The sequence below is a fragment of the Populus alba genome, chromosome 13, assembly GCF_005239225.2.
Source record: "Populus alba chromosome 13, ASM523922v2, whole genome shotgun sequence".
NCBI classification, from domain to species: domain Eukaryota; kingdom Viridiplantae; phylum Streptophyta; class Magnoliopsida; order Malpighiales; family Salicaceae; genus Populus; species Populus alba.
This window is the reverse complement of record NC_133296.1, coordinates 4,024,083-4,034,914: the sequence shown is the minus strand read 5'-3', so window position 1 is coordinate 4,034,914 and position 10,832 is coordinate 4,024,083. Positions and strand designations below refer to the sequence as shown.

Sequence of the window (10,832 nt, the reverse complement as noted above, 5' to 3'; positions counted from 1 at the left end):
TAAATCTAAGATGATTTTGAACAATAAGATTCAATTGAGATTTCTTACAACTTTAAGAACTTGTTAGTGAGAAATTTTTTGAAAACTTAATTGAGATTTACTTAAAGATGTTAAAACTAGGATGAGGCTTTGTGATTTTTTTATTTTTTTAAAAACAATGTTTATTTAAAGAACAGTGTAAATGATTAAAGAATATTAAAAGAGTTTGTAACCCATTAGAAAAACATTGTAGCTCTAAAATTAGAAAATTTATTTGCTTGAATAGTGTAATAGTGTTTTTGTTTTTTTATTAAGGTATTATTTGAGATTGTAGCATTGTTTGCTTTTCAAAATAATTTTTTTTTAAATTCGTAAAATAATATATATTTTTTAAAAATTTATTTTTAATATTAGCACATAAAAAAATTAAAGAAAATCAAAGAAAAAAATTCAAAATTTTTTAAAAGCATTTTTTGACGTAAAAACAAACACACTTTAGAAAAAAAATCAACATTAGCTTCAAGGGCATTTAAGTATTTTTATAGGTCCATTGGTCATTATTAAATTGATTAGGAACAAATAAATCTTTTTCAATTATAAATTCACATTGAAACAACCAAAAATACCATTAAAAATAAAAAAATGAACTGGCATTAAGGGATATTGTTGTATTTTCATAATATTATTTTTTTTGTTATTATAAAGTAAACAGAGGAGCAATTTAATATTTGACCATTCATAAAAAAAAAAATTAGAAACTAAAAGGAACATTGAACTAACTAAAATGTTCTTAAAAGCAAAAAAAAAAAAAAATTAAAAACAGAGTTAAGGATTTGTTTTGAATTTTCATAATAATGTTTTCATTATTACGAAGTCAACTTAGAAGAAGTGTGGTATTTAACTCTATGTGTGTGTGTGTGTGTGTATTGAGCGCCAAACACGCTTCCCAACACATATAACGTCTTTCAACATAAAAAAATACCTTCCTAACGTGTAACTAGAAGCACAACAATGCCTTTTGCTTGTGCAGCTAGGCATGTCAGCTTTAGTAGTATGGTTTGTCGTGGTGAACCTTTTTTTTTTTTTTATCTTTCTTTTTCTTTAAAAATTACAACTTAACCCTCATAATTGTTGGTTTTTCAACTTTAATCTTTATTTTTTTTATTTATAATTTTTTTTTGACCATTTTATAAAAAAAATGATTTATTTTTAATTTTATCATTCCCTTCCAATTTTCTATATATATATATATATATATATTTTTTTTTTTCCAATTCAATCTTTAATCTTTTGATTTCTAATATTTTTTTCTTAGCTCTTTTATAAAACTTTTATTGGTTTTTAATTCCATTCTTCAATGCAAATTAATAGTAATGTTTTCTAATTTGGTTTTTATTATTTTGATTTTTAATTTTTTATCAACCATTTTATAAAAGTTATTATTCTTTTTGATTTTACACTTCAATTATTTTTTTTAATTAATTTTGATCCTCATTCTTTTGATATATTATGTTATTTTGCTAAATTAATTTTTCTTTTTAATTTCACCCTACAATCAAATTTAAAATTTGTTTTGACTCTTATTCTTTTAATTGCTATTTTTAATTATTTTGTTTAATTGAAATTCTTTTTTTTTCAATTTTATTATTAAGTATTTGATTGATTGAGAATTGAACTTTATGATTTTTCTAGATAGGATATTACAGGTCTAATAACTTGAGTCACAAGTTTGAAAATCTAACACGTTTTTTTTTAAAAAAATATATATTTTATAATTCTTGTTATTTTTTTACTGGGTTATTTAAATCTCATGATCTAGACCGCAGGTTTGGTGAGATATATTAGGTTGGTCAGCCCTGACTACCAAAGTTATTTATGTTGACTCGAGTTGACCAATATTTTTTTTATGTCTTTTTTACTATATTATGCTCTTCAATATCTAATGAGATATGAATTGAGATACATTGCTTGCTCTTATTTGAAAAAAAATGTTTTCTTTCTAATGTTTTCTTAATCACTGTTTTTAAAAAAACTTGATTCATTTATTATCATTTTGTTTTTTTTATTTAATTAAAATAAAATCGATTTATTTGACCCAATTTAACCTGAATCCTATATATATGTATATATTTGTAGCAGCCAATTATAATTTTTAAGCAAAACAAAATAGCCTGCCCCGCGGCTAAGCACTGGCAACTCTATTTATATTCGCTATCTGTTAATATTTGATTTACTATTTACCACGTATCACTGCAATCGTCTTCCGTGATACGTGGTAAAAAAATTAAAAAAGTTTAATGGTTTAAATTTTAAAATATGAAAACAAAAATATTATTTAATTTAAACACCTGGAATTTGGTATAATTCCTAGCTAAAATTGATATATATATATTAACAGGAAAGATGTTTTGAAGTGAGATGTGTATTGATAAGTCCTAGCCAGGGAAAAAGTTGGACATGACAGGCAAGCTTTTTGACAAATTCAGCAACTCAATTTTTATATGGAGCTAACATTTTAACAAAATATTTTACTGAATTAACTAGTTTGTATCATCTGAGGCCAGTAACATATCCAAATTAGGTTTGGAATTTATTGTTAATATTTTATTTATAGTTATTTTCATATTCATTTCCTAGTTAGTTTATAGCTTTTAATTTATTTTTATATCAAAGTTTTATGAGTTATTTATTAAATTTTAAATAGATTTTTTCTACGGTTTAGGGTTATAAGATTATAGTTTAAAAAACCCTAGTTGAATTTTTCGTTGTACACTCACGTAGTCATGTTGCCCAAACAAGAAGTTTCACGATCTCTTAAAATTGTTGCTCCATTAAACAAGAAATTAACAAAAAATAATTCCAATGATCAATAACAAGCTACATCTTTCTTTCTTTCTTTTTTTTTTTTTTGCAGTGGAAACAACTATATTGCTTGTTCTTTTGTTACGAAGGATTTTGGTTCCTTTAGAAATTGCGATGTGTTCTGTAGGAGCTCCTTTTGTTAAAGTAATAAAAATATTCTTATGTAGGATTTCTCTTTTCTATTTATGTTTATCTATTTTTTTAAAGTAAATTTTATAAAATAATTAATAAGATGTAACTAATTACTCTATAAACACTATAAAACTTCTCGGTTTTTAATAAAGATATTAATATTTTAATAACATAAATTACTTATTAGTAAATTAGTTAAATTTTTTTGTGTCTATAAATGTATATTCCACGTGGCTTTGCTGATTAAAAAAAAAACTCTTTGGTTCCATGTACTTCTCCATAGACTTTAAGAACTCGTTTGATATTATAATAGTAATTGTTTTTTAAAGTGTTTTTGGCTTGAAAACGCATTAAAATAATATATTTGTTTTATTTTTTAAAATTTTATTTTTAATATCAGTGCATCAAATGATATTGAGGAAATGTTTCATCACTTAATTAATGCTTTTTTTGATAAAATAAAATTTAATTTTATTGATTTACAAAAAATTAAAGCTTCAAGCATATAGAATTTGAAGGTTAAACAAATGTTCAATTCCTTTTTGGCTAATATCAAGGGTTAATTTACACGGGCAGGGTAAGAGTTCATGTCTTTTTCTATCACTTAATATCTTTTTCTTTTTTTAATTCAATCCTTTCACATTATCTTTATTTAGGATTTGAGTTAATAATTTATTTTGGTTGACTACACATAAATATCTTGCAATATCAATGAAAAGTTTTAGTGCTTGGTTGATGTTTGATTTGGAAAAATAAAATAAATTTTTATTGATGTAAAACAATTAAGCTTAAAGGATCAAAATTTAAATTAAAACAAATATGGTGTGCTAATGTCAATGGACAGGGCAACTTGACTAGCTTGTGTATCACATGTGCTAGCATGTGGAGGAAGATATCGGTTTCTAACGCTTCATGCAGCTTCCCCTAATGGTGGAACATTGACTTCCTTATTGATGTTGAGAGCGACGTAACGACAACATTTCAAGTGAGGTGAAATATATCAATGGAGGAGTGACAATAAGAATATGAAGACATTTTTCTTCTTCTTCTCCCCCTCTTAAGATTCGCACTAGTCTAGCCAAACCTGAAGGGTGTCTAGTTATTTTATTTTTAAGTTAAATTCGATTCTCATTCTTTTTATTGTTATATTTTTTATTATTATTTGACATTTGGTTGGTTAAGAATTGGGCTTGATAGTTTTTTTATGGGGTGATCTTGGTCCCATAACCTATGTCGTGAGTTTGAAGTGTTGCGAGTTTGAAATGTCAACTTGGGTTGACATAATTTTTTTCCTTAGATATATTTTTACGTTTATTTTTTTTTAATTTCATTCTTTAACATTGTATTTGTTAGAAATTCAGCTTCATTATTTTTTTTTATTTTTTTTATTAAGTTATCTTGATTTTAAGATCTAGGTAATGCTTTTTGACAGGTTAACTGAGGTTGACACGTGTCTTTTCTTGGGTCATTTTTTTAGATTGAATATTTTTTTAGGTTTTGTTATTCAACATTTAGTTGGTTTGAGATTTGAGCTTTATAATTTTTCATATTTTGTTTTATATCAAGTTATCCCATTTACATTATCTAGCTCACAAGGTTTAACGAATCTATTTTTTTTTAATCATTTTTGTTAATTGATTTTTTTACTTCATCATTTTTATTTGAATTGTTAAGAATCAAACATTATAAAAAAAAATTTATTTGCTTTCTACATGGTTATTCCAGCCTCACGATCCATGTTGTAGGCTTGATATACTAACTCAGATTGACTTGAATCGATTTTTTTTTGTTTATTTTTGTTTATTTAATTTCATTATTCAACATTATACTGTTTTCAAACTGAGCTTCATAATTTTTTCTCTCTCTTTACAAGCACTTTTTATATGTAAGTCATCATGACCATCTTTTCTTTTTTTTAATTTAATTCATTTATTATTATTATTATTTCATATAATTAAATAAAATCAATTTATTAAACTTAGTCAAATTGCTATCTATATGCAAAGCAGATTACCATAGAGAGAATTGCTCATACAAGACTCAAATTTAGAATTCTAGGTGTTTGATAATTATTTTTTTAAAGTGTTTTTTACTTAAAAATATATTAAAATAATTTTTTTAAAAATAATATTTTTAACATCAAAACATAAAAACAATCTACAAACATAAAAAAATAAATTTTAAATAAAAAAATAAATTTTTAAGAAACATGATCTAACTATAAAAAATTAATAAAAAATTATTTTAAACATGTTCTTAGTTTTAAAAATTTAATTTTAAACAAGATCTTAGTTTTGCCTTTCGAAGGGAACTTGCCAAATCCAAAAACGAGGAGGACAAATTCTTGAAAAACGAGAACAAAGAGTAAGATTTGGAATGTCCAATCATCTCCAGAGAACTTATTATTTTCTTCTTGGTTGCTTCACAGAACCACGTCGAAACAAGATGTACGACACCCGGATGGTGCACATGCAGATTTCTTAGAAAGGCAAAATGCATCATAATTTTATGAAAACGAAAAAGCTTGAATAAATATGCGTTACATGCAATGAAACAAGAACACATGTATTGTCTCATCATAAATAAAAAACACCATCTTTTACTAAAAGTAATGTAATAATGTTCATTGCTTCCTCTTCTGTGTGCCAATGGAAAGATTCTCAAAGCTTCGAAGATGGCCATCACGAGTGCCTTTTGAAGGGGTTCCATGAGAAACTGACGCCATTTTGGACTCAACTCCAGAACGGGTTTTTTGGGTGGTGGGCAGGCGATTAGTATTCGAGAACAGCCAACTTGATCTACTCTCACTAGCTGAAACAGTAGTGCCTTTTCTGCTGCTAGAAGCAACAGCCTTTCTTGACACACTTCCATTGTGAGAGAAAGAAGCGCGGCCTCTATCCAAATCAGATCGCTGGAGAAGATGAAAACGTATTTATAGCAGAATTTAACATCACCTACGGGGAATTCTAGTGTTTTTGTATCTACCTCCTCAAAGTGGTAATGTTACACGATAGGAAAAGGTATTAAGTGTAGCATTTTCTGGATGCCATTACTTACCACTTCCTTTGATGGTGAAACATTCTCCAATGGCCTGTGCTTCGAGCGATCAACATTAACATTGGAAGCACTTCTTCTACCCAACACTTCAACTACACCCAAATATCTATCATGAATCTCTTTTCCCACTAGTTAAAACAAGTAAATAGAAACAAAAAAGTCATTTCATATTCCGAAAAAAGGAAGTTGAAAAGGTCTAATTTAAGGAACAAAGCCTCAATGGTAATCACTATAAATTTTAATCTAGCTTATAATTGCAAGTTTATCATGTAATTAAGAATTCATGTTTTTATTTCAACACAGTCATGCACATAAGTTTTTATAAACAAAACTAGCTTAACATTCCTCTCTATACCTTCCTAATTCGAGAAGGAACACACCTGGAGCCTTTTCTGTTTTTTCAGTAGATGGTCGAAGTTTTGAACCTGCCTTTGCACTAGGCTGCTGAAACATACAAAATATATTATAAATATCAAACAAAGAAAAAGTCTAAACTATAAAAGTGACGAGCATTAACCTTTTGTCTAGAATTGGAACCAATTTGAGGATACTTCAATATTGTCCAATCATATATATAATCAAATTGATAGCCTGCACAAATAATCCATGTCAGGATTTGCATTGCTCAGGAACCAGGCAAGGCCAAACAACTTTTATAGCCTGCACAAAATCTGTTATTCTAATGATGTAGGCCAGTGGAGTCACACTCTGGAATGCGAGGGGTAGCAGTCATTACCAACAGGAAGAGACAAGAAAAAATAGGAAATGACTTGTCAATCAAAGCATTCCTTGCCCATGTTATATTATGGGAAGATAAACTAAATTAATAAACACAATCTCCATGTTTTACCTTCTCTAAGAAATAAGTCACGAAAAAGCCTCTTCAAATATGAATAATCCGGTTTGTCTTCAAATCGTAATGATCGACAATAATGAAAGTATGATATGAACTCTGATGGATATGATTTGCAAAGAACCTGTCAAAAGATTATTGGAACTTTAAGCAATTGTCTCTTCTTTTTTTTTCAATTTTGCAACAAGATAAACATTGACAAGAGAAAAGAAAAGAAAAGAAAGCCGGGTTTAAGAGATCAATCAACACATTCTTCCATATTAAAATAAAACAAACATAACATGAAATGGTATGGTTTAGTAGAAGAAGGTGTCATGTTGAAACATAGTATTACCTCTATAGGAGTTAAGGTCTTCTTTTCACTGATTTTATCATACTTCTGCTTTTTTGTCCCTGCTTTAAGACCCTGCCACGGAAGGCTGATGCCAACAGTTCATGAAACTTAGAATATGATGCAAATCAACAACTTGTATTTGATCCTATGAAAGACTCTAAAAGCAAAAATTAAATAGGACTAACATAACATTTATTATATGTTCAACCTTCCCCTGAGGAAATACATAAGCACATAACCGAGAGATTCCAAATCATCTCTTCTACTTTGTTCTGTTAACCAAGCAACACAATAATTAGATGCATAAATTAATCTAAAACTCTGCCAAGTAATAAAATCAACAATTGATATAAGACTTTACTTACCAACTCCAAGGTGAGTGTTAACACTAGCATATCGAGCTGTGCCGGTAAGATTTTTATTTTCCCTGAGAAGATACAACAAATTCACAATTATATAAGCAATATATTACAAGTCTAGTAATAATGCCAAATGGTGGTTTGCATGGGAATGGAAACCAGTATTTTGGTAAATCATTTCAATATTGAAAAAAAGAAAATGAAACCCTAGTGATTTCTGTTTGTCGTTGAATTGATGTGTTGTATTAATTAAAGCGAGAATTTGTTATGAACCAAAGTAAAATTAAATACAAGAAAAATCAATCCCATTACAACTAATTTTGAGCAGAGTTTGATACAGATGGTAACATCCAATCCAATCAGTTTATCTGAATGCTCACCAAAATATTCACTTAAGCACTTTCCAAACGAGTAACTGGCCTGTTGCTCTATAGGAGAATGAGTTATTAATAAGAGAGATTTAAAAATATTATTTTTTAGCCCAAGTGAAAATAATATTCTTTAATACTTTTGGTCTTTTAGTAGGCTTGTATGTTCCTTTTGCTTTCATCTTTGTATTTGTTTCTCTCCTCAAGATAGACCCATGAAGTAACTATTGATTACTTTTGGAATACTATAAAATTTCTCTACAAAAGAGAGGGAACACAATGTAAAGGAAAAATACACAATGTAAAGGAAAAATACACAATGTAAAGGAAAAGCATAGTAACTGAAAGTACCTGTATGGTATGTGCTTATGAGTTTGAGAATCCCTATACTTCTTTGCAAGGCCATAATCAATAATATAAACCTGGCATAATTACTAACAATGAAATAACCACCAACTGCAGAAATAAGTAAAGAGGATGTTCGCACTCTCAATAAAATCAGGACTTTCACTAGGGAACCAAATTCCAGTTGGACTTCATAATTCTCTTCAGAAAATAAAGACAAATCAATTTGAGAAATACCAAATGTCTAAGGGTGTTTAGTTATATTTTAACAATCTCATCAACTAATTTATATTTATTTTAATAGTAGCACCATATTATTATGGCTTCACTATGCCCAGCAGTAAGTGAAAATATTTATCCTTTAGTTAGGATATTCATAATAGATATCTCTCGATTACAACTACAATTTTTTTGTTATTTTACTGTTATATCTAATACACTAAGCATGCAAATGCATCACAATAATGAAGTTTAAAAAAAAAAGGAAAAAAAAGTCTTGGAAAATTGCAAAGAGGTAAAATCCATAGTTGACAACATCCCACTAAGATATTTAAATTGCAAAACTATGGTTTAAATAAGACCCTCTAATGTTTTTAACTGAACCAAGATCCACTCCAAAATTTTAAAATTTGAAATTGCAACTGAAGATAAAGTTAAATATGCACTGCAGCATATTAATATACCTGATTGGCTTTACGTCCCAAACCCATAAGAAAGTTATCAGGCTTTATGTCACGGTGAAGAAAGCCCCTTGAGTGCATATATTCAACCCTGTTAATCTAAAATAAACAACTAAGAAAATTAATGATCTAATCAAAGAGGAAACTCATTGAGCCAAGGGAAATAACTTCCTCCAAGAGAAGTAGACACATACCAATTGATCTGCAAGCATCAACACTGTTTTCAAAGAAAGCTTCCGATTGCAGTAGTTGAATAAGTCTTCAAGACTTGGCCCAAGAAGGTCAATAACCATGATGTTGTACTCACCGTCAACACCAAACCACTTGAGTTGAGGAATTCCCACTGCATAAAAAATAAATGAGATAATCATTCAATTATAGTGCAAAAATGACATCTATCACTTTATTATAGCTTATTGTACCACATTAAGAATAACAAGGACAGACAATGAGGACTTACTTCCTCCTTGAAGAAGCATGTAAATTTTAGACTCATAGTGAAGCTGAGGGTGCTTGCTCCTTACAGGTTCCTTAAAATTAACAGGAAAAAGGAAATATATGTTCAGAGCTTGAGAAAGAAAAATGTGTTAGATAAAACTTAAGATAAATCAATAGATGGATCTCAATTTGTTTTCTTGATATTCAGTTACATACACTTCATCAATACAATTACGTGACTTAATTTTTCCTTTAAAAAACAATGCCTTCTTGATGACGGTAAAGAAGAATCTTATAAAGTTTAGGACTGGCTGAAATTCTCTACCAAATTAATGCATGTCACAGTTCAAAAGCTTGTTCATGCCATAGCAAGAACTTATGCAGCTACATCACCTTCCATGCAAGAATTCTTGCGTTTGTATGCATTTTTTTCTTTTACATAATTCTTGCATTCAAGTACTAATGGCACTACCAAAATAAACTCAAATCAAACAGAACCAAGCATACTCTTTCAGAAAAAGAAAAAGGAAAAAAAATCCAATTCAAGGCACATTGCACATCTCATGCCCATTCAAAAGGCATTGATCAGAGAGAATCATCAGTCCTAAATTTCTTACATTGCATACCCCTCTTTAGCAGTCAATGCCCAATACATTAAATTCCAATAAGGAAGATGAAAATAAGGTAAAATTTCAAACAAAAAATGAACGTTATTCAAATACCAGCTTTATGCCAACTTCCTCTCCATTCTGCACATCAATCCCTGTACAAATTAAAGCCATAAGCGATATTCATTAGTTTAAACAAAATTGCAATTACATAAATATAATGAGAAGAAGAAGAAGAATAAGAAGAACTGACCAAGAAAAATCTCCCCAAAAGATCCTCCACCGATCTTTCTACCCAGTTTGAACTTTCCCCCAACAATATGATCCATAATTTATAAAACCAATTGAAATGCTCTACAAGCCAAAAATTTTCTGAATGCCAAAATTTTGGAAAACAATCAATTAAAAAAATCCAAAGAAAAGAAGAAATGTTTAGCATGTATCAATCAATGTAGAACAATTTACTCAAAAAAGAAGAAGAAAGAAAAATATATAAGCATCAATGTCTAAGATCATGAAATCAAAAACATTTGATAGGAAAGAAAAGCTAGCATGCTTCGAATTTAAAGAGAAAAAAACAATGGGCATAACTCATAGGTGAAAAAGAGATTGAGAGCTCTGTAGAGTAGAGTTTTGTTTCTGGACAATCATCATAAAAAATCCCTTTTCATGATGATGACAAAAAATCAAGAAACCATCTCTCTCCTTTTATTTTCTGTCAATTCATGGCTAAAAGATTTCTCAAAAAAAAAAGAAAAAAAAATTCATGGTTAAGAGAGGGAGGCAGGCTAAAAACACTCGTAAAAGCTCCTGACGC

At 28.6% G+C, this 10,832-nt stretch overlaps 1 protein-coding gene across 7 annotated transcripts; it reads right to left on the bottom strand.

Moving 5' to 3' along the window:
* Positions 1-5,449: 5,449 nt before the first annotated feature.
* Positions 5,450-10,753, bottom strand: LOC118036489 (casein kinase 1-like protein 10). Of its 7 annotated transcripts, none has more exons than XM_035042211.2 (14): positions 10,269-10,750; positions 10,130-10,170; positions 9,430-9,499; positions 9,164-9,312; positions 8,973-9,068; positions 8,296-8,366; positions 7,583-7,644; positions 7,426-7,489; positions 7,218-7,302; positions 6,881-7,007; positions 6,548-6,621; positions 6,411-6,471; positions 6,031-6,158; positions 5,450-5,884 (listed from the first exon to the last, which is right to left on the bottom strand). In XM_035042211.2, the coding sequence occupies exons 1-14, from the start codon at positions 10,342-10,344 to the stop codon at positions 5,597-5,599; spliced, it is 1,392 nt and encodes a 463-aa protein (XP_034898102.1). In that variant the 5' UTR covers positions 10,345-10,750; the 3' UTR covers positions 5,450-5,596. The 7 variants fall into 7 exon arrangements, 5 of the variants coding, with proteins under 5 accessions (XP_034898102.1, XP_034898101.1, XP_034898104.1 ...); XM_035042210.2 differs by having other exon boundaries at positions 6,411-6,474; positions 10,269-10,749; XM_035042213.2 differs by having other exon boundaries at positions 6,031-6,122; positions 10,269-10,749.
* Positions 10,754-10,832: the final 79 nt, after the last annotated feature.